Source organism: Podarcis tiliguerta, assembly GCF_965153285.1.
Source record: "Podarcis tiliguerta genome assembly, chromosome: 13".
In the NCBI taxonomy this organism is placed as follows: Eukaryota; Metazoa; Chordata; class Lepidosauria; order Squamata; family Lacertidae; genus Podarcis; species Podarcis tiliguerta.
In genome coordinates, this window is record NC_139546.1 from 52,646,495 (window position 1) to 52,674,255 (window position 27,761).

A 27,761-nucleotide genomic window follows, 5' to 3' on the forward strand; every position below is an offset into this window, starting at 1 on the left:
GACTCAAAATAACCATCGTACTAATAAACAGAAGGTTGAGGGTTTTAAAGCCGAGGTTAGACGGCTGTGATTTCTGCGTGGCCGGGGTGGGGTTGGACCGGATGACCTTTGGGGAACCCCCTCCCTGCTCTACGGTCCCAAGGTGTGCACCTGCAGGACGTCCGTGGCCGGCAGGTACTCCTCGTTCTCGGCATTCTCGCCGTAGCCCAGCAGCTCCGGCTCCAGGTCTGGTTCGGGGGCTCCGGCGTGGGCCCCCACCTCGTCGTAGTCCATGAAGAAGGGGGCGGCGTGGGGCAGGGCGTGGGCCGGGCTGGGGCTCTCCCGCAGGTACCAGCCGGCGATGCTCTCGGGGACCGGGGCCTGGCAGACGTCCATGGCGCCCTCGGCTTCGGGGCTGTAGGCGGGGGATTCCCGCAGCGCTGATCCGCTGGAGTAGGCCGAGGTGATGGAGACGGAGCCCTCGGAGAGCTCGGAGGGGGACGAGACCCCGCTGGCGGTGCTCAGCCCTGCGGAAGGAAGGGGAGGCGTGAGAGAAGGGGGTCGCCATCCTGGCTCCCAGGCCCCACTTTCTGCTCTTCCTCTTTCTTCCCAATAGCTCTACGGTTTCGTCTTTTTTCATAAGCTGCCTTGAGGGATTGTAATTTTAAAAAATAAATAAAATCAAACAGGGTGCAACTTTGATGAAATAAAGGAAATAAATCTGCCCCGAATCCCTGCATCACAGGAGGTTGGACTACATCACCCCTTCCAACACTATAAATAATAATAATAATAATCTATGATTTATACCCCACCCATCTGACTAGGTTTCCCCAGCCTCTGTGGGCGGCTCCCAGCAGAATATTAAAAGCACAATAATACATCAAACATGAAAAACTTCCCTGAACAGGGCTGCCTTCAGATGTCTTCTGAAAGTCAGAAAGTTGTTTATTTCATTGACATCTGGTGGGAGGGTGTTCCACAGGGCGGGCGCCACTACTGAGAAGGCCCTCTGCCTGGTTCCCTGTAACTTGGCTTCTCGCAGCGAGGGAACCACCAGAAGGCCCTCGGGGCTGGACCTCAGTGTCTGGGCAGAACGATGTGGGTGGAGGCGCTCCTTCAGGTATACTGGACCGAGGCAGTTTCGGGCTTGAAAGGTCAGCAGCAACACTTTGAATCGTGCTCGGAAACGTCCTGGGAGCCAATGCACTATCTAGTTCTAGGTTTCTATATTATCTCCCAACATTCAGCTTACCTTGGATTTCCAAGGGAGAGAGGGAAGAAAACTTCTTTCCATCCAAGCCAGGCATATGTTTTAAAATCTCCTGTCGCGTCCCCCCTTTATTTGCTTTCCCTTTAAACCAGTGTTTCCCAAACTTGGGTCTCTGGCTGTTTTGGGACTGCAACTCCCATCATCCCTGACCACCGGTCTTGCTAGCTAGGGATGATGGGAATTACAGTCCAAGAACAGCTGGAGCCCCAAATTTGGGAAACACTAAAGGTAAAGGGACCCCTGATCGTTTGGTCCAGTCGTGGCCGACTCTGGGGTTGCGGCGCTCATCTCGCTTTACTGGCTGAGGGAGCCGGTGTACAGCTTCCGGGTCATGTGGCCAGCATGACTAAGCCACTTCTGGCGAACCAGAGCAGTGCACGGAAACGCCGTTTACCTTCCCGCCGGAGCAGTACCTATTTATCTACTTGCACAGGTGTGCTTTCGAACTGCTAGGTTGGCAGGAGCTGGGACCAAGCAACGGGAGCTCACCCCGTCACGGGGATTCGAACCGCCGACCTTCCGATCGGCAAGCCCTAGGCTCTGTGGTTTAACCCACAGCGCCACCCGCGTCCCACCTTGGGAAACACTACTCTAAACCAAAAAGCCCCCTAAAGCGGCAGAAGCCTTTTTTCAGCCCAGACGGATGCCACTGAACGTGAAACGTAGTTTTTTCCTAAAAAAACGGGGCAGCCGGCCCCTGTGTCCACCTGTGTCTGGACTGGCCGAGAGCGGGGATGGGATGTGCAGGGCTTCTGCCGGCCTGCGTGGGCAACCGCCGGCCTTCGCGGGACCCCCGGAGACATCCAGGAGCGGCTCCGTGGCCGGCTGTGGTTCCAGGCGCTCCTCCTGGCGCTGCAGTTCCTCCAAGCACGTGGCCAGCTTGACGTGGCCCCGGGAGCGAGCCACGGTGAGCGGGAGGCGGCCTAAGGAGTCAGGGATGGCGAGGGCGTTGCTGTTCCACCGGTAGAGGAGCTGGGCGGCTTCTAGGTGGCCCAGGGCGCAGGCCCACATCTAGCGGAAGAGAGGTGGGGGGAAACAAGGGGTGGAATTAAGAGGGTGAGCGCGGGTGCAACTTGCAGGCATGGGGTGGGATTAGGTGGCACCCAAGAGGGCAGGGGCACCGATGAAGATGATGATGGACTTTTCGGAGCTAGCTGACCTGACCGGAAGAATCCGCGACCAGAAAGAAGAGGAGTTTCAAGAGGACTGGAGGAAATTTAAGGACTGTTTGAATAAATGTTGTAATATAAAAAAATAGAAATTACTAGGCCTAGGATTAAAGGAAGTTATAATTAAATAAATGGGATTTAGAATATTAAGAAAAGTGAATAAGATGGGCTATAATTGGAAATTGTTTTAGTTCAATAATGATATTGGAAAGCTGTTACTTTCAACTACAAGGAAACTCAGAAGGGAGGGACTAGAGGAAGTCAACCAAGATGTTTAAAAGGTTGGATTTGTAAAGAATTAAGTTTGTTATTGTTTATCTGTTTATTGTTCCTTTTTTTCCTCTTTCGTTCATTGATGCATTTTTCTTTTTTCTGTTTTTGTGTGTCATTCTGCTTTGTGGTTTTTGTTATTATTGTGGAAAATCTAATAAGTTTTTTATAAAAATAAAAAAGAGGGCAGGGGCACAGGGCAGCAGACGCCCCACGAAGTTCCCGTCCCTCTTGGAGTCATGAACACGGGGCAGGAACTCGGCAGTGGCTCTTAGCGGGAGCAGGGAGTTAGTCCTTGCTGCCCCGGCCCAAATCCATAGCTGTCAACTTTTCCCTTTTCTCGCGACGAATCCTATTCGGAATAAGGGAAATTCCCTTTAAAAAAAGGGAAACGTTGACAGCTATGCCAAATCAAGACCCACCTGTGAGCAGATTGCTGTGAGCAGGTGTAGCCTCGGCATGGGCAAATTTCGTTACAAATTTGGAACTCATTTACGCAAAACACAGCAGGTTGAAAATTGTAATTTTTAGAAATTGTTAGAGTGATATACTATACCAGGGATGTCCAACTTTCAAGAGACCGTGACCTACTCCCACTATAAAAAACTGCGTAGATCACTGGAAGTGATCTACCCATTGGATCAGCCAAAGTTGTTCAGCTTTTAGGGGGGAATCAATCAGGGATCGACCACGACATCCCTGTAGTATTTATTCTCTTTCTTTTTATCCTTTTCCATTTTTAAAAAAACACTTTTAACATGTTGTATTTAAATGACAATAATAAAAAGCTGTTCTTTCACTAAAAACCCCCCACCCCTTTTATGTGTTGTATTTTAATTATGATAATGATAATACATTGTTATTTCACTTTAAAGGAAACACCTTTTATGTGTTGCATTTCAATGGTAATAATAAAAACACATTCTTGTGGACCCCAAGCTCCACCTGCACCCCCTGCGCTGCAGCCACAGGAAGGCTGGAGGGAGATGGCGAGGGAGGAAAGGTCTTAAGTGAGATTTCGCATCTGGAACAGGCGATGCGTCACAGAGGGTTGGGCTAGATGACCTCTGGGGGTCCCTTCCAACTTTTTGATTCCACGAGAAGTGGGATTGCAGAGGCGCTGTTTTCTAGGGTGAGTGGGTGTCTTCAGGTTCATGCTGCTTGAGCCCCCCCCCCCCCCGTTCTCAAGGGTCAACTCACCAGGGGGGTGCAGGAGAAATGGTCCACGTTGAGGGGGTCCACTTCCTGCTCCAGGTCAAGGCTCTGGGCGTTGAGGTTCCTGAGGGGAAGGAATCAGGTCAGGCTCAGGGAGGGAGCGGGGTGTGTGTCAGGCCAGCAACAGCCTCGCCTCCAGTCCCCGCGAACTGCGCTGGCAAAGAAAGTGCTTCTGCATGCAACACGCAATTGGCACACGGAACTCATTGCCACAGGAAAGCAGCGAGCACAGCTGGCTCTCAAAAAAAGCAGAGGGGAGAATCTAGGCTACTCTTTCAACACCCTGAACTGAGCACAGGACTGGGAAGCTGCTGTCTGCTAGTAACGTAAGGAAGCACCTTACATGTAGTAGTAGTAATAATAATAATAATAATAATAATAATAATAATAATAATAATAATAATTGTACCCTGCCCATCTGAATGATGGAAGGGATGGAGCGAGGGCATCCAGTGAATCTGAGAGTTAGGGGATTAAAGGCAGACCAAAGGAAGGACTTCTTTGTGCAGTGTGCAGTCCAACTGTGGAACTCCTTGCTGCAGGAGAATTGGACAAACCAATTCAAGGGCTATCGAAGGCGACCAGCCACAATGCTCAGCAGTTGGAGGAAGCAAATGCTCCTGAATCCAGGTTGCTGATCCTCAACTGCCTCATTTCAACACACTAATCCCAGCCCTGCACTCTAACCACTGCGCCACACTGCCATCAAACTGGTGGCCCTGCCAGGGGTTGAAACTCACAGACTTTCTGGCAAGCTGGGAGTAAAAAGAAAGCACCTAAAAACAGGGTTCGAAGTGCTCAGTTGCCGGGAAGCGGCAGCACTCTCACGGGGGCCGGGGCGACTCACCGCCACTTGATGAGGGTCTCGATGAGGCGGGTGTACCCTTGGGCGGCGGCCAGGTGGAGGAGGGTCATCCCCCGGAAGCTGACGTGGTGGACGAGGGTCTCTGAGCGCAGCCAGCAGGACTGAGACATCATCTTCTCGCATAGGGCCACGATCCGGTCTTCGAAGGAGTCCAAGGCAGCCTGGGTGAGGAGGAGGAGGTTGGTCAGGAGACTGGGGCATCGGCGAGAACTGGGGTGCCGTTCTCTGCCGCCCCCCAGAACCAAGCAGCTGTTTCGGACTACAAATCCCATCGGCACAGCTGGACCTTTTTAAAAAAATTCTTTATTGATTAAAAGTTTACATATCTATACAGTGGTACCTTGGGTTAAGTACTTAATTCGTTCTGGAGGTCCGTTCTTAACCTGAAACTGTTCTTAACCTGAAGCACCCCTTTAGCTAATGGAGCCTCCCACTGCCGCCATGCGGCCGGAGCCCAATTTCTGTTCTTATCCTGAAGCAAAGTTCTTAACCTGAAGCACTATTTCTGGGTTAGCGGAGTCTGTAACCTGAAGCGTATGTAACCCGAGGTACCACTGTACAAACGTTTTATGCTATCTCTTTACCTATGAGGAAAAAGAAAATTACGTAGAAGATAGGAAATTTCTAAAGGAACAAAAAAGGAAAAGGAAATAAAGAAATAACAAAGATACGAAGTAAAAAATAAATCAAAAGAGGAATGGAAAATCAAAAGGGGAGAATCATAGAATCATAGAATCCTAGAGTTGGAAGAGACCCCAAGGGCCATCGAGTCCAACCCCCTGCCAAGCAGGAAACACCATCAGAGCACTCCTGACATATGGTTGTCAAGCCTCTGCTTAAAGACCTCCAAAGAAGGAGAGTCCATCATACTCCTTGGCAGCCAATTCCACTTTGGATCTTAACAGCTGGAGGGATGAGGGTTTACCACCCCTCTCTCTGCAACCATCATCGCGCTCCAGACTTGGGGAGCACGGCCGCCCTGGCTGGCGCCTGATGGGAGTTGTAGTTCAGTGGGCACCCGGTTGACGAAGGCCCGCCCTGAGTGTTTCAGAGGCCGCCCGACAGGTGGTTTTCTTGCCCTTGCTGGGAGTCCCATTGCGGCGCTTCAAAGGCATGGCTGGCCACAGAGGTTCTCAGTCGCAAATCCACAATGAAATGTCAGAGAGACAGCTGCTCCAGCATCGAATTTCCTTGGTCTGTTTTCTGCCCCCCTGCAAAAACCCCCCCCGCCGTCTGGCTCTTCTCCCCCAGGCATGGCACTGCCACTTACAGGCACCCCACAAGGACAGAGGGGCCACGAGACCCCCGGAAATCCCATTTGCGGGGGCAAGAGCACGGACCCTCATTCCTCAAGGGGAAAATTCTCTGGCTGGGGGGCAGGCCCGGCTGCAAAGGGCGCGAGAGCCCCCGAATTATCGCCAGGAGGGAGGCCTTGGGTGCAAAGCCTGCTGGGCTGGGGGGGGTGGTGGGAGAAGGGGGCCACCCACGAGGCCGGGATGCCAGCGCGGACGCCAGCCAGGGGAAACCCAAGTCAAGGCGCTCGAAGAATCGCTCCTGGGTCAGGGTGCCCTGGCAAGTGTGGGGTGGGGGGGTGGGGGGGGAGCCTGGCTCTCCCCAGCCTCAAACCACAGGGAATCAGCCCCCCCTCTCTGCCCTTCTGAGGCCTGCGCACACAGAGCCAGAGAACTGAAGGGACCCTCAGCGGTCATCTAGTCCAACCCCGCACCCCGCTTGCAGTGCATTTGGGGGTTTTCTGGGCTGGGAGGGGAGAAAGGTGAAAGCCTCTGGAGCTCGTGAAACGGAGGTGTGTGTGTGTGGGGGGGTGTCTTTTGGACAAATTCCTGCCCTGGGTGTCATCCTCCTCCTAATAATAATAATAATTATTATTTATTCCCAAGCCACTCTTGGCAGCTTCCAACAAAATATTAAAATACTGTAATACATCGAACATTAAAAGCTTCCCTGAACAGGGCTGCTTTCAGATGTCTTCTAAAAGTCTGGTAGTTGTCTTTGACATCTGGCGGGCTCTGTTCTCACCGCCTAAGTTTTAATAGATTTGGAAAAGGCTGGAATACCTGGGTTTAAGAATAGATAAGCCAGCCGGAGAAAGCCTTTGAAGTATCCTGGAAGTTTATGAAGGGTATGTCAATACTGTAAAGGTATTCAAGCGAGATATATACCAAACGAAAAGCTAAAATTATAATAAATGGGAATATAACTCAGGAGTGCGAAATTAACAAGGAGACAGGGCTGTCGGCTCTCTTTGTTAATATTGATCTTAACAATGGAAACTAAATAAACAAATCAGAGATGGGGAAAATATTAAAGTGATAAAGCTGGGAAGTAGTAGTTATAAAGTGAAGGCGTTTGCGGACGATCTTATTATAACAACCGAGGATCTGAAAGAGAGACTTACTAAAGTGCTGGAAATAATTCAAGAATATGGAATGGTTTCTGGATTTAAACTGAATATCGATAAAACCAAATTATTAGCAAAAAAATCTATCACCAATAGGAAAGGAGGAAATTGAGAAGTGAACAGAATTAAGGCTTGGAACAGAATTAAGATTTGGAAAAGGTTCAGGGACAGACAACCAGAATATTCAAGGGGATGGGAGCAACTGGCCTACGAAGCGTTGGGGGCGTTTTTTAGTTTAGAGAGAAGGTGAATCAGGGGCGACGTGATAGAAGTTTGTAAAATTATACCCGGCATGCAGAAACTGGATAGATAAATCTGATCAGCACCCCAGAACGGGTGGAAATGCAATGAAGCTGAATGTAGGAAGATTCGGGGCAGATGAAAGGAAGGGGGCATAGCCAGTGGAACTCCCTGCCACTAGAAGCGGGGACGGTGTTGTAAACAAAATAAATCTGCCCTTTTCCCCTTATGGGGTATCCAAGAGCCTGTACACACACACACACACACACACACACACACACACCCATCAGGAGCCAAGTGGTCCTGAGACAACAGCACCCACCCACCCACCCCCTGCTGATCTCAATGGAAAGAATTCCCAGCCCATTCTCTCCGCCCCCCCCAACCCCGTCTCTAATCCCCACAGACGGACAGACGATGCCTGGGCCTTATCTTTCCGCCCCAAGTGAGCCAAGAATAGCCCGGCTGGCCACCTAGGTGCCAATCCCACTGAAACCTGAGCGCTGACGCCAGAGAAGGGGCTAAATTTAGGCGCGTTGTCCGCCAGAGAGAAAAGGATGCAAGATCGAGCGGGGGCGGGGAGCGCAAAACCCAGGCTGGCCGCCCCCCACCTCACCCCCAAAATGTCCAAGGGGCCCGACTGCGAGCTGCAAGTGTCCTCTGGCTATCCTCAGTTTTAAACTTTTTTGGGGGTTGGTTCTTTTTATAAAAACTACCCACCCAAATCTCTCAGAATTCTCACAGAGGAATTATACCAGAAAGATATGGATGCCTCGTACACCCCAGGTAGTGTGGTTGCTGACCTTGAGCCAGACATCCTGGAGAGTGAAGTCAAATGGGCCTTAGAAAGCACTGCAAATAACAAGGCCAGTGGAAGTGACGGTATTCCAGCTGAACTATTTAAAATTTTAAAAGATGATGCTGTTAAGGTGCTACACTCAATATGCCAGCAAGTTTGGAAAACTCAGCAGTGGCCAGAGGATTGGAGAAGATCAGTCTACATCCCAATCCCAAAGAAGGGCAGTGCTAAAGAATGCTCCAACTACCGCACAATTGCACTCATTTCACACGCTAGCAAGGTTATGCTTAAAATTCTACAAGGAAGGCTCAAGCAGTATGTGGACCGAAAACTCCGAGAAGTGCAAGCTGGATTTAGAAGAGGCAGAGGAACCAGAGACCAAATTGCAAACATGTGCTGGATTATGGAGAAAGCTAGAGAGTTCCAGAAAGACATCTACTTCTGCTTCATTGGCTATGCAAAAGCCTTTGACTGTGTCGACCACAGCAAATTATGGCAAGTTCTTAAAGAAATGGGAGTGCCTGATCACCTCATCTGTCTCCTGAGAAATCTCTATGTGGGACAAGAAGCTACAGTTAGAACTGGATATGGAACAACTGATTGGTTCAAAATTGGGAAAGGAGTACGGCAAGGCTGTATATTGTCTCCCTGCTTATTTAACTTATATGCAGAATTCATCATGCGAAAGGCTGGGCTGGATGAATCCCAAGCCGGAATTAAGATTGCTGGAAGAAATATCAACAACCTCAGATATGCAGATGACACAACCTTGATGGCAGAAAGTGAGGAGGAATTAAAGAACCTTTTAATGAGGGTGAAAGAGGAGAGCGCAAAATATGGTCTGAAGCTCAACATCAAAAAAAAGAAGATCATGGCCACTGGTCCCATCACCTCCTGGCAAATAGAAGGGGAAGAAATGGAGGCAGTGAAAGATTTTACTTTCTTGGGCTCCATGATCACTGCAGATGGTGACAGCAGTCACAAAATTAAAAGACGCCTGCTCCTTGGGAGAAAGGCGATGGCAAACCTAGACAGCATCTTAAAAAGCAGAGACATCACCTTGCCAACAAAGGTCCGTATAGTTAAAGCCATGGTCTTCCCAGTAGTGATGTATGGAAGTGAGAGCTGGACCATAAAGAAGGCTGATCGCCGAAGAATGGATGCTTTTGAATTATGGTGCTGGAGGAGACTCTTGAGAGTCCCATGGACTGCAAGAAGATCCAACCTCTCCATTCTGAAGGAAATCAGCCCTGAGTGCTCATTGGAAGGACAGATCCTGAAGCTGAGGCTCCAAGACCTTGGCCACCTCAGGAGAAGAGAAGACTCCCTGGAAAAGACCCTGATGTTGGGAAAGATGGAGGGCACAAGGAGAAGGGGACGACAGAGGATGAGATGGTTGGATGGTGTTCTTGAAGCGACCAGCATGAGTTTGACCAAACTGCGGGAGGCAGTGGAAGACAGAAGTGCCTGGCGTGCTCTGGTCCAGGGGGTCACGAAGAGTCAGACACGACTAAACGACTAAACAACAACAACACCCACCCAAATCTCTCAGATTCATCAGATGTACGCCACGATCGTCACAATTATAACACATAAAGGCTTGACATATCTCGCTCTGCGTGTCATGAGTCTATCCCATATATTGGTTTCACCTTTGAATTACTGAAATAAACTAATTTTCCCACGATATTCTAATTTTTTGAGTTTCACCTGTATTTTTTTCCTCTTTTTGGTTCCTTTAGAAATTTTCTATTCCTCTACATAATTTTCTTTTTCTTCATATGTAAAGAGAGAGCATATAACGTTTCTATAGATATGTACATTTTTAATCCATAAAGAATTTAAATTTTAAAGAAACACACCATCCTTAAGGACATACGGAGAGCTCGGCCGGATCCAGACCATGTCCCATTTAGCCATTAGCCTCTCCCAGGGGCAAAATAACCCCTGGCAACCTAGGAATCGAGATAGACTGCCTGTGGAGCTGGAGGTTCCTTAAGGGCAGCAGAAGAGCCTGGCTGCAGGATCCGGCCAATGAGGGCCCACCTGGTCCAGGATGCTGTCCTCACAGAGGCCAAATGGATGCCCATTATGGGAAACCAACGTTAAATAAGTTGCAGTTCTTATTAAATATACCAAGAAAAAAGCACACCAAGAACTCGGGCCAATATATAAGTTTCAATAGTGGGAGTGGTCCCTACTTGCAAATCAATAGTTAATTGTATAAATAGAAAAGCTCAAGATAGACGTTGATCTACCCCACACTTAGTTGTCATCTCTGAGAAACGTAGAAAATAACAGGATATATTTATACGAATTCTTCAAACTTACACAACCCCATAAAAATTCGCTGGCGATGGTGAATACATCGAAACAGGGCCCTGTCAATGGATTGGTTTTTGCTACAATTGACTATTGATTTGCGAGTAGCGGCCACTCCCACTATTGAAACTTACATCGGCCGGAGTTCTTGGTGTGCTTTTTTCTTGGTACATTATGGGAAACCAGCGATCAGAACACAAGAGCGACTCTCCCCTCCTGCGATTCCCAGCAACTGCTGCCTCTGACCGGGGAGGCAGACAGCATCACCATCGTGGCTGGAAGCCTTCAAGTGCCCCACAAATTGGTCCAATCCTCTTTTCAAAGCCATCCGGGTTGGTAGCCATCACTGTGGCAGGGAGTTCCGCAGGTTAACTATGCCCTGAATGAAGAAGGACCTTCTTCTATCTGTCCTTCTGGGACCAGGGGTGCCCTGTGGGGCAGAGGTCAGTGGCATGAGAAGTGGGGCAGGGAGCAGGGTGGGGTCAAGATCCTGAAAGACCGGCTCACCCCATTTTGAAGTTAAGGGAAGCGCTGCGCAGTCCCTTGCAACAAAACTCTACCCACTCCTGCCCTGTAAGGCCACATTTACACCACTCTTTGAAAGCGCTATGATACCAACTTTGAACCGTCATGGCGTCCCCCCCAGAGGATTCTGGGAGCTCAGCTTTGTTAAGGGTGCTGGGAGCTGTGGGGAGACACCCCCCCTCTTTATTTTTTCTTTCCTTTATAAAAGTATTTACGCACTACTAAATTGCAAAGCGCATCAAAGCTGGTTACCACGTTTAAAAGATTTGAAAACCATACCCCACCCAAAAAAAGCATTTTTAAAAGGACAATTTAAAAGCAGAGAGAGTTAAAAAAACAGCTTCGGAGCTGGAACTCCAAAGAAGTTGGGAGGGGATCATGGCCTGCGTAGACCCAGAAGCGGCTGGAGGAGGGGGAAAGGTGGCAAAGGGCATAGAAGGGAAGCAGCAGCTGGGCGCGTTCACCTCAGCGACAAAGAATCATAAAATCCTTTTGGGAGGGACCCCTGGCGGTCATCTAGTCCAGCCCCCTGCAATTACGGGAACCGCAGCTGTGAAACAGAAGTGAGGGGGGCCGGGAGCAGGTTCAAGAAAGCCGAAGGGCTCCCTTTCCAACTCCACAATGCTATAAGGGTGCTGGCCGTCATGAGAAGAGGGGTTGGGCTGGATGACCCCCAGGGGTCCCTTCCAGCCCCACAGTTCTGTGTTTCTGTGCGGCAGGGTGGGCAGGTGGAAAGAAAGCCCTGTCCAACCCACAGATTTTGCACAGGGGCGCCACAAGCATATTTAGGGCCCACGGCAAGCCTAGGCTTTGAAAGGCATCGGTTGGATCTATCAACAACGCCCCCCCCCCAAAAAATAATCCTTTGGTTTGGAAATTGTCTTGAGCTCTGCCAAGGTGGGGAACGTGTCTTAGGGGCAGCAGAAGGGCAGAGGCTCACCGTGGTCAGAGTGTTGGGCCACGACCTGGGAGGGACCTGGGTTCGAGTCTCGCCACGAAGCTCACCAGGTGACCGTGGGCCAGCCTCACCTACCTGGCAGGTTTGTCGTGGGGATTAAATGAGGGCTAGGACCTGGGAGGGACTTCTGGGAGGCCTCGGCTACCCAAGCAAATTGCCGCTAGCCACCTGCCCTCCCTCTCCGCCCGGCACCCCCCCCATCTCACCTGGCTGGGGGGCTTCTCCCCTCGCTGCTGGGTCTGAGCGGGGGCTGCAGAGGAGGAGGAGGAGGAGGAGGAGGAAGAAGAGGCTGCCGCCGCCATCATCTCGGCCATCCGCTTCTCCATCTGTTCCAGACGCTCCAAGATGGACATTCTGAATTGGTTATCTGGAGGGGGGGTTGGGGAGAGGAGGGGGGGGGAAAGAGGGCAGTGAGGTCAGAAGCCCACTCCCCACATCCAGCCCCTTCCCCATCTGGCTCTGCTCCCCTGCGGATGAGGGTGGGAGAAAGAAGGTCAAGGGGGGTGTGTGCGCGCGGGAGATATCTTAAAACTAATCCCGACTCAAGGCTGATTAGCTGGCCCAGCCTGATCCCCCCCCCCCCCCCCAGGTTGGGAAAGGGACGCTGTAATCTTGAACAGCGGGACGGAGGCAGCTTGTGTATATGGGCAAAAGGCTCCGAGACTCCGTAAAAAGGGGGTGCAAAGCAGGATTGGGACCCAGGCGTCCGAGGGACGCGGCGGCTGTCTTCCTGGAGATTTCGCAGCCCCTAAAACCCCCTTCTCTGGCTGTTAGGATAAGAAAGCAGCTCTCTGGAGCCTTTGTCGAAGAACTGGAAGGGACCTTCGAGGGTCATCCATCCCAACCCCCTGCAATGCAGGAATCACAGCTAAAGAATTCCAGGCAGCCAGCCCCCCAACCTTGGCTTCAAAACCTCCAGGAGAGGAGAGTCCATCGCAGGAGGAATCAAACAGATAAACAACTATTGGACTTTCAGAATACATATAAAGGCTGCCCTACATACAGGGAGGTTTTTTCAATCGTTGGTGCTTCGTTGTGTTTTTAATCGAAAGCGGCCGGGGCAGCCCAGTCAGATGAGCAACATATAAGGAATAAAATTATTATTATTATTATTATTATTATTATTATTAGCCTCCTTGCAAACCATGCTCAGCAGCAACTGGGTATAATCTAACCTGCAATAGGCACCTTCAGAGCATGGAGGGAGCTCATTCTGTACTGTTAAAAAGGAGGCGGATAGGGAAAAGGAGGGCAGAGAATATTCAACTCCTGGCAGGCTGGAGAGGGGGCAACCGGGCTGCTGACCCCAGCCCCTGGTGGGTTTACGGCTGTCCAGGACAAAAGTGGAAGCTCCCCCGCTGGAGCTTTTCAAGCAGAGGTCGGACGGCCACTTGTCGGGGATTCTTTCGCCGCGATTGCTGCATTGCATGCAGTGGGTTGGGCTGGATGACCCTTGGGTCCCCTTCGCGGCTCCCGTTCTCACGCATCCCGTGCTTTTTCCAATGCATTTCCAAACCGTGCAATAAATCCATGGGTTGTTTTCTCCCAAGGGTGACACAGTCCTCTGGCTGCGCTGAGTGCCTGGAGGGAGACTTTTCCAAAGTCCATTCATTTCTCTCTCCACATATACAAACAGACTTCATTCATCTCCTCCACAGGGGAGGGCAGCGGCATGGGGGGGGGGCAATGGTCCAGGCTGCCAGTCACAAGAGACGGGCTGTTGGGTGGACCGGGAAGGGCAGCCCACCGACAACAACCAGCCTTCCAAAACATTTCGTTTTGGAAACCAGGAAAGGTACAAAAACAACACACCTGGAGAGAAGGGGCAGGAAACTCCTCTTCCCCTCCCCAGGGCCCAATCTAACAGAATTTCTCCCCCAAAAAGAAACCCAGGTTTAAAACGAGAGCCAGGCTGGATGCCCTCAGGGTTCCCCCACAGGGCACAAGAACCTAGAGCTCTCGCAATACGCCCTTCCAAACACAAGCCGCCTTCTTTTACCCATCAGGCGACCTGCCCCACATGCCAACCTTTCTAAGCCGCCCCTATTCCCCTAGCCCCATTGGACCCAGCAGCCCCCTCTGCCCCATAGCCTCTCCCCCCTCCCCATATAATAATCCCACGTACCTGCTTTGTCCATCGCCCAGGGAAACAGAGGGGCTGCACCCCTCTCCCGCGAACCGAGCCCTCAGGTCGCTGGGCCCCACGGCTCCCAGCGGGAATCGCACGCCTCTGCCAGAGGCTCTGGAGAAGTCCCAGCTTAGCACCATGCCCCCCAAGTGTGGGCACGAGTCGGGGTGGGGCGAGAAAGAGGAGGCAGCAGAGCCCTCCAGCCCTTCCTGGCATGCAATGACAGCGAGGGTGGCATGGAGGGCAGGGCCTGCAGCCCCCTCCTCCAGCTGGCAGGAGGTCGTTCTGTGGGGAGGGGGTGTGGTGGGGGGTCAAGCAGGCTCTCTCTCTCTTTCTCCACCCCTCTTGGCCCAGCGAGAGCAGCGGTCCGGCTGCAAAGTGTGACAGGACTCAAGTCGTCCCCAAAATAGCCACCACCACCAGCGGCAAGGGGGGGGCACCCGGAAATCCCTTAATGAGATCTGAGACACTCACGCTAGCTATGTAGATAGCTGCACATGACGCGGCAGGCCCGGCTGCCAAGTTAACTCTTCGGGCAGGGCGTCGGAGGCATGGAAGGGACCCTCCGAAGGTCATCCGGACCAACCCCAACCCCCCCGCGCAATGCGGGAACTGCAGCTAACAGACAGTCGCCCGACCTCTGTGCTCTCCAGGGAATGAATGGGTGGCGATTCCTTGGCCCCCGGTCTCTAAGACAGGAGAGGGGTGTCTGGTCTCGCAGGATCTCGACACACGCAGCTCGCTTCCTCCGGGAGAAGCCAAAGGGATCCTAGATGCAGCCAGCTAAAAATCTCTCCCTGGGAGGGCGGCTGGGCAGCGGGTGGACTTTGCCCGGCACGGCAAGGCCAGGTCGGAAAGCCGTGTTTGAGCTGAGGCCACAGATCACTCTGGCAATGGGCGGCTGGTCTGTGCGTGCTTGTCTGTGGAGTCGGAAAGGGCCCTCCAGGGGCCATCCAGTCCAACCCCCTGCAATGCATTGTGGGAGCCTCATACTCTCATAACTCAGCTTGCAAGAACTCGATCTTCTGGTGCGGCAGCACCTACACTTGGGAACTCCCTGCCGATTGATACCAGGCAGTATGCCTTCCTCGTATGCCTGCTGAACAAATTTGCCTTCAGATGAGGCCGGCCCAGATGTTTAGGAAGCTCGCGCAGATTTTAATCCATTTTTGGTCCACCAGTAGTTTAACTTTTCGAAAGCCTTACATTTTCACTGTTCGTTTTTCCCATTTACCGTCTTACCCTTTCGGTAAGCCGCTTTGAGGCTTGCTTGTTTCTTTACAATCTAATGTTTATTGGATGGATTCCCCCCCCCCCAAAAAAATTGATTTTGATTTTATTTTTATTTATGCTTTATACCATATTTTATGCTGGGTTTTTGTAGCATCAATTAAGTGTTTTAAATTTGTTGTTTGCCGGCCGGAGCCTGGTTCTCTGAACCGGGAAGGGCGGGGTATAAATAAAAAAATATTATTATTATTATTATTATTATTATTATTATTATTATTATTACTATCATGCAGCGTATGCAAAAAAATAAATTTAGGGTGCCCTACAACACTGCAGGGTTGTTGTTTTCTTGCGGGTATCTTCCACAGCAAGTCGATGATGCCCTAATAGTGCATCTGTGGTGGATTCATCCAGGCAACATTCTGCTTTATTAGTCGTTCCTCCAAATAGCACCGCGCTCTTGCCCTCTGAAGGGCCTATAGTTTTCAGGGCAGGGGCAGAATCACAGGCATTGGGGGGGTATAAAAAAAACTATGGGATTTCAGAAGGGCAAGCAAAACAGTAGGGCCCACCCTGAAAGCTTTGAAGGCGCCAATGCTCTTGGAAGGCAGGTCGCAAATAACTGCCCCCGGTACCACCATAGGGGCAAATATGAAGAGCCTGCAGGATCAGGCCAAAGGGGGGGCCCAGCATCCTGTCCTCACAGGGGCCAAACAGATGCCCCAAAGGAAAACCCACAAGCAGGACCTGAGTGCGAAAGCCGCTCTCCACTCCTGCAGTTTTTAGCAACTGCGATTCAGAAGCATTCCCTGCCTCTGACTGTGGGAGAAAAGCATGGCCGTTTTGGCTAGTATAGTGCATATAGCACTATTATTATTATTATTATTATTATTATTATTATTATTATTACTACTACTACTACTACTACTGTTGTTGTTGTTTTCCCCAGGGCTAAATCAAGGATGCACACCTTATGCGAAGAAGCTGTTCTTTCCTGACCTGGCCAGGTAAGGCAGGAGGCTGAGATGGCCCCAACCTGGGCAGCTTTAAAAGAATATGGGGCAATTCATAGAGGAGGAGAGGGCAAGCGATGGCTCCTAGCCAGGGTGAAGGGAATGCTTTGCCTCCAGGGTCAGAAACGTCCCCTGTTAGAAACTAGCCAGGCGCCAGGCGCGTTTTGCGACTGGTCCATTTTGTGACCACGTGGAGATCTCCGGACACCGGGCTGGCGACTGGGAAAGCAAAATGCCACGGAATATTTCCCTTGAAGCTTGAATTTGTTTTCTTTGATGTTTTAGTGCGCCGCAAACTAAAGATTTGCTCTTTAAAATAGAGAAATGAAACAAATAATAAAATAACCAATGGCATTGGGCGCGGAAAATGGCGCCTAGACATTCCATTGTGGTTTAAGGTGTCGTTGGGCGATTAGCTTCTACACCCGAGTTTCTTACCCCGGCAAAACCACTGGCCTGGGTGCTTGCGGCGTGGTTGGCGACCTCATGTTTCAGGGAAGGAATTTGAGGAGGGGGCAGCGAGGGGGGGGGGGGCTTCTGCAAGGGCAGCTGTTCTTTTCCTCCATCTGCGAGACTCGACAGGCAGGCAGCTCGCGCTAACAATGGAAAACGGAGACTCTGGAAAATGCTGCCGTGGAACTCAAGAAGAGGCCACGGGAGTGGGTGCCTGGAGTTTTAAACCCGGGGGGTGGCGGTGCTGGGGGGGGGCCACAAAGGTGTCCACAGGTGTTTCTCCAGGGTGGGGAGGGTTAAAGCACCTAAAAGAGGAGCAGGCTACTTTATCACACAAATATGTGCCTGCAGATTTTCTCAGGTTAGGAGCAGAGAAAGCATTGGTCTAGCTCAGGGCTGTTGACACGGGCTGGCAGCAGGAGGTCGCCAAGGTTTTGGAATCAGGCCTACCTGCAGATGCCAGCTGTGGAGCGGGCCTTTGGCCTTCTGCATGCCAAGCAGGTGTTCTAAGCTCTGAGCAATGATGCCCCTTCCTTTTCCGATGCTGGCTTTCCCGGGAGAGTAGAGACCGCGAAGACACCGCGCCAGTTTTGCGGAACCATGCTTCGAACTACAGCTCCCACCAGCCCCCAGTCAGCACTGGTGGGAGTTGTAGTTCAAAGCGCCCAGTCTGTTTTGCAGGGAGGGTGCTTGGGGGAATACTTCACAGCTCGTCTTCAGCGGACGCTTTCTACCAAAGAGTAACCGCTGGCTCTGCTGTGTCCAGGGCAGCTGTCTACCAGCTCCATCTGGTATGCAGGATGAGACCCTCCCAGCCCGCGGACTGTCTAGCCAGAGTGGTGCATGCTCTGGTTATCTCTCGCTTGGACTACTGCCATGCGCTCTATGTGGGGCTCCCTTTGAAGGTGACTCGGAAACTGCAATTAATCCAGAATGCGGCAGCTAGACTGGTGACTGGGACCACATAACACGGGTCCTGAGAGATCTGCATTGGCTTCCAGGATGTTTCTGAGCACAACTCAAATTGTTGGTGCTGACCTTGAAAGCCCTAAAACGGCATTGGCCCAGTATACCTGAAGGAGCATCTCCATCCCCATCATTCTGCCCGGACACTGAGGTCCAGCGCTGAGGGCCTTCTGGCAGTTCCCTCCCTGCGAGAAGCCAAGTTACAGGGAACCAGGCAGAGGGCCTTCTTGGTGGTGGCGCCCGCCCTGTGGAACACCCTCCCATCAGATGTCAAGGCAATAAACAACTATTTTACTTTTAAATGACAACTGAAGGTGGCCCTGTTTAGGGAAGTTTTTAATGTCTGATGCTGTATTGTTTTTAATATTTGGTTGGAAGCCGCCCAGAGTGGCTGGGGAAACCCAGCCAGATGGGCGGGGTATAAATAAATTATTATTATTATTATTTTGGACAAAGCATCTGAATGTGCAAATCCAGGTTGGCCCCTGACACCTGCAAGCCCAGACGAATCCCAGTCTGCAGGTCTCATGGGTTCAGGATCAAGCCAGCGGCCCATCTAGTCCAGCTTTCTGTTCTCACAATGGCCCATCGTAGGAAACCCGCAAGCAAGATTCGAACACAGGATCCGCTCTCCCCTCTTGTGGTTTCCAGCAACTGGGATTCAGAAGCTTGGCTGCCTCTGGCCAGTGCCGAATTTAGGGTGCTGCGGCTGACTCCCTCACACAGGGCACTGGGCCGAGGGGGTGCAACGGCTGCGATTCCTGCATTGCAGAAGCGTCGACAACCCTGCAATTCTAAAATTTTATGGCCTCAGGGAGTAGTGGACTCAAAATAACAGAGACAGCAGCAACAACTACAAACAACCTATGTTTAGATGAATACCTCCTGGGAAGTTCCATTCCAAAAGCAACTGCACCAAAATGCAATTATTATGAAAATAAGAAATATTTAGGGGGGGGCACCATTTTTAATCTTCGCTCAGGGAGCCGTATCTGACACTGGGGACATCGTCATCGACAGCGCTCTCCTTCTCCACGAATTTGCCCAATCCATTTGTAAAGCCATTGAGTCAGGGCTCTCTCCAGTGGCAGGGAGTTCCGCAGCTGTGTGTGAAGGAGGCCTTCCTTTTCTCTCAATGCCCCCGGCTATGAGCGTTACGTTCAGAAAGAGAGGAGAAAAACAACATTTCTCTCTCTCTCCCCCCTCTGCTTTCTCGCTGGCCAGGCACACATTTTACAAACTTGGCTGGGAGAAGCGTTCTGCAGAACCCGGAAGCTCGCACGCGTCGCATTTCGGTGGCGTCTTGCAGGGTGGTTGATTTTGGGGGACGTGTGCCCCCCCCCTTCCGCCAGCCCCTTCTCCTTGCTGGTTTCTTAGGATGGGAAAGGGGAGGCGTTTTGGGCTCCGCAGGCTGAGAGCCAGCCGTCCCTCCCCGGGTGTTATTCTTGGCCTGTCTTGCCCCGTCATGGAAACTCCTCCCCCCGCAAAAAAAACCCCAGCCGTTCATTTTCCATTGCACACAAACCAGCCTGCCAGGAATATCCCCGGTAAGGTGACACCCCAGGCGAGGCTTCGACGCCAAAGTATTTCCCTTTCTTTCCAAGAGTAAAGCCACAAACAATCTCTGCATCCCCCCCCCCCCCAAACTGAAGGTGCCACACTGCATTTCGACCTCAGTTGGGCAGCAGAGATTGGGGGACCTCCCCCCCCCCAAGTCTAGACACAGGGCCTCTGGGATCCTGGGTTGGATGCAAGGGTTAACAGTCGAGGGAGGGGGGCCAGGACACCTGGGTCCCATCCCATGGGAGAGGCTAGGTGGGATGCAGAGCCAGTGGTGGGGTAGTGCTTAGATTTATCAGCTACTTTAAAATGAGGCTGCATTTTAAATTGCATTTTAACCTGTATTTTAAATTGGTTTTTTTTCTTTTCTCCCCCCCTCCTTCCCCCCTATTATGTTTTTACTGTGATTTTATTGGTGTTAGCTGCCCTGAGCCCAGCTGTGGCTGGGGAAGGTGGGGTATAAATAAATATTATTATTATTATTATTATTATTATTATTATTATTATTATTATATAAAAGCACACATTCTACTCATCTAAAAACACCAGGCAGGCCCCACAAATAACCCAGAGGTGCGTTTCAAATAAAAGCACACATTCTACTCATGTAAAAACACACTGATTCCAGGACCGTCCATGGGCCAGATTGAGAAGGCGATTGGGCCATATCCAGCCCCCAGGCCTTAGTTTGCCTACCCATGGGCACACACCAGGGTTTAAATCCCCCCACTTGGTCACTCAGGTGACATTGGGGGCCAGGCACTGCCTAACCTACCTCCCAGGGTTGTTGTGGGGATTAAATGAGGACTAGGATCTTGGGGAGGCCTGAGTTCGAATCCTGACTTGGTGTCCACGAAGCTCCCTGGGTGACCAGTCGTTGTTTCTGAGCCTAGCCTACCTCTCAGGGCTGTTGTGCGGACACTTGGAGCAGCAGGGACGCGGGTGGCGCTGTGGGTTAAAGCACAGAGCATAGGACTTGCCGATCGGAAGGTCGGCGGTTCAAATCCCCACGACGGGCTGAGCTCCCGTTGCTCGGTCCCTGCTCCTGCCAACCTAGCAGTTCAAAAGCACGTCAAAGTGCAAATAGATAAATAGCTACCGCTCCGGCGGGAAGGTAAACGGCATTTCCGTGCGCTGCTCTGGTTCGCCAGAAGCGGCTTAGTCCTGCTGGCCACATGACCCGGAAGCTGGACGCCGGCTCCCTCGGCCAATAAAGCGAGATGAGCACCGCAACCCCAGAGTCGGCCACGACTGGACCAAATGGTCAGGGGTCCCTTTACCTTTAATTTACTTGGAGCAGCTGGGAGAAAAGGGCGGGATATCAACGCAGTAAATGAACGCGACAAACAAACCAAGCCGTCCACTCACCATCCAGGGAGAGCCAATCCATGCTGCGCAAGGCCATGAAGTTCCGGGCGCGATACTCAAAAAGGACCGACATGGAGACCAGGCGGGAATCATGGGCCACTTGCAAGGGCACCAGACCGGCCTCGTGGGCTGCGGGGCGGAAGAGAAGAGGGTAAAAAGGCCGCACGTCGCAGAAGTATAGAATCGTAGGCTTCGATGGGACACCCAGGGGTCATCCAGCCCAACCCCCTACGATGCAGCAGACACAGCTGTGATATGAAGGTTTTTTTTGGGGGGGGGTTATTTGCACCCGTGTGAGCTGAGCATCAGATGTGGGGGGCGCGGTTTAAGCACGGCATTAGCCCTCCCAAGAAGGCAGCTGCTTTACAGTGAGTCAAATATCTTAAGGACTGCCCCCGTGGAAGATGGAGCAAGCTTGTTTTCTCCTCCGGCTCTGGAGGGTAGGACTCGAACCCACGGCTTCAAGTTGCAAGAAAGGAGATTTCGACCGAGCACCAGGAAGGACGTTCCGGTGGCCAAGAGCTGTTTGACAGTGGAACAGGCTCCCTCCTTCGTTGGAGGCTTTTAAGCAGAGGTTGGGTGGCCATCTGTTAGCGATTCTTGAGCTGCGATTCCTACATTGCAGGGGGTTGGACTGTACTATTCTATGACTCAGACCATTTCACGGCCTCAGTCCAGTATATCTGAAGGGGCGTCTCCACCCCCATCGTTTTGCCCGGACACAGAGGTCCAGTGCCGAGGGCCTTCTGGCGGTTCCCTCCCTGCGAGAAGCCAAGTTACAGGGAACCAGGCAGAGGGCCTTCTTGGTGGTGGCACCCGCCCTGTGGAAGGCCATCCCATCAGACGTCAAGGAAATAAACAACTTTCTGACTTTCAGAAGACATCTGAAGGCAGCCCTCTTTTGGGAAGTTTTTAACGTTTGATGTATTATGGTATTTTAATATTTTGTTGGAAGCCACCCAGAGTGGCTGGGGAAGCCCAGCCAGATGGGCGGGGTATAAATAATAAATTCTTCTTCTTCTTCTTCTTCTTCTTCTTCTTCTTCTTCTTCTTCTTCTTCTTCTTCTTCTTCTTCAGTACTGTCCACATGGGCTGGCAGCAACAGCTCCCCAGGGTTTCAGGCGGGGGTAATCTCTGGAGATGGCCATCAGGCGCCGAACCTGAGTCCTCTGGTATGCCAAGCAGATGCCAAGCCAAGGCCCTTCCAACGGACCCTGCTCCCCATCCGCACCCGAGGTTTCTAAGGGGGCTGCCCCCAGAACCACGGCAGGATTCTTCTCGAGGCAATTCGACTAGCCCTGCGGCCACGGATCAGAAGCACCCGCCCACCTCCTTGCTCCAGGGAGGAAGAGAGAGAGGCGGGGTCCTGGATCTCACCCCGCCCCAAAAGACGCGGCAGCTAAAAAAGCCAATGCAATTCTGGGCTGCATCAATAGGAGTATAGCATCTAGATCAAGGGAAGTAATAGTGCCACTGTATTCTGCTCTGGTCAGACCTCACCTGGAGTACTGTGTCCAGTTCTGGGCACCACAGTTCAAGAAGGACACTGACAAACTGGAACGTGTCCAGAGGAGGGCAACCAAAATGGTCAAAGGCCTGGAAACGATGCCTTATGAGGAACGGCTAAGGGAGCTGGGCATGTTTAGCCTGGAGAAGAGGAGGTTAAGGGGTGATATGATAGCCATGTTCAAATATATAAAAGGATGTCACCTAGAGGAGGGAGAAAGGTTGTTTTCTGCTGCTCCAGAGAAACGGACACGGAGCAATGGATCCAAACTACAAGAAAGAAGATTCCACCTAAACATTAGGAAGAACTTCCTGACAGTAAGAGCCGTTCGACAGTGGAATTTGCTGCCAAGGAGTGTGGTGGTCTCCTTCTTTGGAGGTCTTTAAGCAGAGGCTTGACAACCATATGTCAGGAGTGCTCTGATGGTGTTTCCTGCTTGGCAGGGGGTTGGACTCGATGGCCCTTGTGGTCTCTTCCAACTCTATGATTCTATGACGCAAGGTCCCGTACCTGGGCAATAGCAGCGCAGCACCCCGGACTGGATGAGGGAGGCAGGGACAGTGATCTGATCAAAGAGGCAGCTGTACGGCTTGGTCTCATCTATCCAGGGGCCGGTGATGAGCACCTTGACCCCACCCTGTTCCCACAGAAGAGAGAGAGAGAGACAGAGAGAATGACAGGTTATTGGTGGTTTTTGGGCACTTGTTCTTATTCTGTATTTGGCTGCTCCCTTGTGTGGGATGTGAAGCACGAGAGCAGTCAAGTACAACATTCCTAGAGTGAACGTGTTTACACATGGGGAGGAATGTTTGTCCCGCCAGCAGGTAAACTTCCTGTTTTCTTCTGGGCTGGGACAGACTTCCTCTGCATGTGACGAGAGGTGGGCGTGGCCTCACCTGTGCAGGTAACGACAAAAGCACAGGGCAGGGCAGCCATACATGCATCAAAGAAGCAACATCTGCTTAGCCAAAGATGCTCAAAGGGACTGTCTCCTTATGAGATAGTTTCCAGGTATATGTTACTTTTCTAAGAAGTCTGCCTTCTGGGATCCGATTGTGAACAGAATGATGTGTGAGTAAACCTTTTTATACTTTTATAGAAGACTGCGTCGTGTCTTATCTTTTACAAGGGAATAAGGGGGAAATACCAGAACAGTTATTATAGAGGCTTTAGCGAGCCTGAGCAAACGCATCCGCTGCAAGTTTAAAAAGGGGAATGTTACTCTGCTAAATTGTGAACTTTTTAACGCAAGTTGGAAAGGCTATAATCAGAGAATATATCCTCTCCTGCATCCCTGAGGAACACTCTAGCCCCCCATGCAACCAAATTCAGAACCTTTATTTCCTCCAGCTCTGGAGGCAGAGCAGAGTCAGCCTGGCTAGTAGCCATCCTTAGCCCTCTCTGGCCCCTCCTGAGGCAGGGAGTTCCGCAGGTTAACCCAGCGATGCTTTCTTTTCTCCCAATATATTCAGCTTCACTGGGTGCCCACGGATTCTGCTGTTATGAGACAGGAGAAGAAAAAAAAACTTCTCTTTCTCTCTCTCCACGCCTAATAATTTCATAATTATTCACCATTCCTCTGCACTATTACACCCTCCCAAAAAAACAACAACCCTGCTTTCAAATTTAATGACATTTGGAATGTTTTTGTCAAAACCAAGGTGACACATGGATTGTCAAATACCTGAGGGAAATAATCTGTTTATCTATCTACATATATGAAATAAAGGTTTCATATAGGAAAGGTATCTGCATGCACATGAAAGCTTATACCCAGAACAAACTTAGTTGGTCTCTAAGCTGCTACTGGAAGGAATTTCTTTTTTATTTCGACTGCATTAGTCCAACACGGCTACCTACCTGAATCTATCTACATATATATGACATATATGACAGTTTTGTTGCCTTAATTTATGGATTTTCTAATTGCTCTTTTCCTCTGCTTTTAAAAACGTTCTTTATGGATTCTCTTTCTCCTCCCTTTTTATATTCTTCTTCCTTGATTCACTTTGCTATAATAATCTCACTTAAACCCATGATCTCAATAACCCCTGCTTTAGACTACAACTCCCATCATGTAGCTGTGCCGGCAAGTGGCGGGAGTCATGGTCAAAAGCAGCTGGAGGCCAGAGCTTTCCTGTTCCCCAAGAGTGTGGATTTTAGGGGTGCAGAGGGGTCTCAAAGTGACCCACGGTTGGGAAGGCGGCGCAAGGGTTGGGGCGCGAGTGTGCCAAATTCTGGCGCTGCAAAGGGCGCCATCGCACCCAGGCCAGCCGCCGCTCTCAACCCCATGAGGCTGTTTCTTTGCTGAGACCACCATGCAGAGACCCCAACCCCCTTTTGTACCCACCTCTGGGTAGGACCACTCTGGGGAGAAGTCGATAATAGACACCAGAGGCTGCGGCGACCCCACGGGCCCTCCGTCTGCCGCGAAGCAGGCCTCCGCCAGGGCGGGCCTGGGGCTCCCGGACCTGGCGCCGGGGTCCTCCTCAGCGCTCTGCACGCTGCCGGGCGCCCCCTCCTCGGTCATGAGCTCCTGGATGAGGTCCGGGAAGTGGCTGTCGAAGGAGAGGCTGAATGAGCCCCCCGTGGCGGCCGCGGCCGTCTGGATCATGGAGTACAGCTCCTCCTGCAGTTCCGTGGCGGCCATCTCCGTCTCCGGACGCCCGGCTTCCCCAGGGTCGGCCTCCTCCTGGCTGCCCCCTTCGCCCTCGGCCGCTGCCGTCTCCATGGGGGTGACCTCCGGGCTGTTTTTGACCTCCGGCGGCAACGGCGACTCGGTGGCGGCAGCGGCAGAGGAGGCGGCAGCGGCTGGCGAGGTGGGCATGGGCGCCTGCCCGGCCCCATCATCCTGGATGAAGAAGCGGTTGGTGGGCACGTACAGAGGGTAGGTTGCCGGGGGGCCCGCGGGGGCCTCCTGGGGCTCAGGCTTGGTCTGCAAGCCCGCCCCACCGCCGTAGGTCTGGCCTTGCTTGGGGCTGTTCAGGAAGCAGTCGGGGTCAAAGGCCGCCGGACCTGCCTCGCTCGTCTCCATGGTGGACTCCAGGTTCTGCGAGAGGACCAGTCCCGGGCCGGGCAAGAGAGCCAAGCCGAGTGGCGGGGCAGGGGCACCAGCGGCCGGCTCCCCAGACACCAGGTGCTGGCTGGGGGTCAGCGCCAGCGGCTTCTCAGCCCCGCTCAGCCCGGTCATGACCAGGATGGTGCTGCCAGGGAGGCCAACCGAGAGGGTGACGGCTGGCAGCTCCTGCTTGGGGAAGCCTTTTGGGTGGGCCAGGCCAGGCGGGGGCTGTGTGGAGTCTGGGGAGGCCTCAGCCATCCCTGGGGAGGCGGCGGCCTTGGCCAGCTTGGCTTCCTTGCCATCAGGTCCGGACGACTTGGCCGCCTCCGTCTCAGCCTTCACCTCGGGGCCGCCACCAATGTTCTGGACCTCGGTCAGGGCTGGGTAGGGGGACGGGCGGACCTCCACCTTCGGGGAGATGATCCGGTGCTTGGTGCTGCTGCATCGGTGCGGGACGTGGCCGGGGCTCCCTGGGGAGGGAAGAGAAAAGTGAGTGAATGAGGTCGGGGGGTCTCGAAACCGACATATGCCACTGGGGTGGTGTTGCGGCAAAGAAGGCGAATGCAATTCGAGGCTATGTCATTGGAAATATAGTGTTTCTGAATAAAGTGGTACCTAAGATTAAGTACTTAATTTGTTCCGGAGGTCCGTTCTTAACCTGAAACTGTTCTTAACCTGAAGCACCACTTTAGCTCATGGGGCCTCCTGCTGCCACACGATTTCTGTTCTCATCCTGAAGCAAAGTTCTTAAACCGAGGTAATATTTCTGGGTTAGCGGACTCTGTAACCTGAAGCGTCTGTAACCCGAGGTACCACTGTATACTGTTTGAAGATTGGGAAAGACTGTGGAAAACAGACCTAAAATTTACAGATTGCTCCCTCTTGAAATAAAACTACATGAAAATGATGTATAGATGGTATATAACACCAGTACAGATTGCAAGAATGTACAAAACTGGGTCAAATATATGTTGGAAACATAAGGAAAAAGAAGGGACGTTTTACCATATGTGGTGGGAATGTAGAGAAATCAACAAATTCTGGGAAATGATATACAATGAGTTGAAGAAAACGTTCAAATTAACATTTGTAAAAAAAAAGCCAGAAGCATTTTTGTTAGGGATTGTAGGAAAAGATCTGCCGAGGAAAACGAAGAATATATTTATGTATGCGACAACGGCGGCAAGATTCTTAGCAGCACGAGGATGGAAGAATGAAAAAACAAAAGAACAGTGGCAAGGGAAATTGGCGGACTATGCGGAATTGGTGAAATTGACGCACAAACTACGCAATAAGGACAACTGTAACTTTAAAGAAGAACAGCAACTCTTTACAAAGTATTTAAAGAAAAAAACAAAACAAACTGGACTCCTTGGCAGGTTTTGAATGAACACACACAAATTTATGCTTGTTAATATAATAGATGGATACCTTAGGGATCTTTACATTTGCATGGGGGGAAATATAATGAAGATGATTTGCTGGAATAATTTGTTATGTGAAAATAGTTAATAAAAAATCTTTTTTTTTTAAAAAAAAGAAGGAAATATAGCGTTTCTGGGTCAACGGAAGTGATGGCACCGATGCTTCTTGCTTTGCTCAGCCCCCCTGCCTGGTTCTGGGCGCCACAGTTTAAGAAGGAGATTGACAAGCTGGAGGATGGCGACTGAGATGATCAGGGGTCTGGGAACTGAGCCTCACCAGGAGCGGCGTGGGGAGCGTACGCTGAAGTTTAGGGGAGCTTTTCATCTGAAAATATTAATTGTGCTCCTCCCACGGAATATAAAAATGTCATATGGCAGCAATTCGCCCTTCTGCCACTGGAGGGAACCAAGTCCCTCTCACATAAACCAGCCAAACACAAAACCAGCAATAAATGGCTGCAGGAAACAGGTGTTTTGGACCACAACTCCCATCAGGCCCCAGGATGTCAGCCATGCTGGCTGAGGCTGATGGGAGTTGTAGTTCAAAACCTCAGGAGGGCCTCAGGTTGGAGAAAACTGACCTGGTTTTAGGGGATAGGGAGGGAGGGAGTTTGTGCACCTGGTGAGTTTGTGTAGCAGTAGATTTGCATTAATCGGTTCTACGGTTCCTGTCTAGCTCCTTTGATGTTCTCCCTTGCAGGAGAGGTTTCTGGTGCCAAGTTAAACAACAGCTGCTGACTTGCAGAGGGCTTTTTTAAAAAAATCCTCATTGTTTAATTTAATTTAATTTATTGGTAGCATTTTCTTGCCGCAGGCAACTCAAAACGACTTTACAAAAAAGCAAAACAAGCATCCCACATATTGAGTAAAACCTTGGTGTTTGGGGGGTACTTTTAAAAACATATTCCCTGCCCTCTTTAAGAGAGCATAAATTGTTAACAGCCAAAGGTTGAAAAGGCTTGTTTTTGCCAGGCACATGGCACTAGGGGAGAGCAAACGCAGAGCCACCACCGAGAAGGC

The 27,761-nt window shown here is 51.3% G+C and overlaps 1 protein-coding gene across 10 annotated transcripts in view; it reads right to left on the minus strand.

The window, feature by feature from the left end:
• The window catches only part of CAMTA2 (calmodulin binding transcription activator 2), a 60,934-nt gene that overhangs the window by 12,287 nt on the left and 20,886 nt on the right, over positions 1-27,761 (minus strand). For all 10 annotated transcript variants that reach the window (XR_014504329.1, XR_014504330.1, XR_014504331.1 and 7 more), the window contains exons 9-16: positions 24,610-25,787; positions 22,770-22,896; positions 20,753-20,881; positions 12,241-12,401; positions 4,754-4,932; positions 3,892-3,970; positions 1,960-2,263; positions 151-506 (exon numbers count right to left, since the gene is read on the minus strand). Coding sequence is in view for 3 of the 10 variants with exons in the window: in XM_083410042.1 (XP_083266168.1) it covers positions 151-506; positions 1,960-2,263; positions 3,892-3,970; positions 4,754-4,932; positions 12,241-12,401; positions 20,753-20,881; positions 22,770-22,896; positions 24,610-25,787 (2,513 nt within the window). In the remaining 7 variants the exon portion in view is untranslated. The remainder of the gene's footprint in view (positions 1-150; positions 507-1,959; positions 2,264-3,891; positions 3,971-4,753; positions 4,933-12,240; positions 12,402-20,752; positions 20,882-22,769; positions 22,897-24,609; positions 25,788-27,761) is intronic.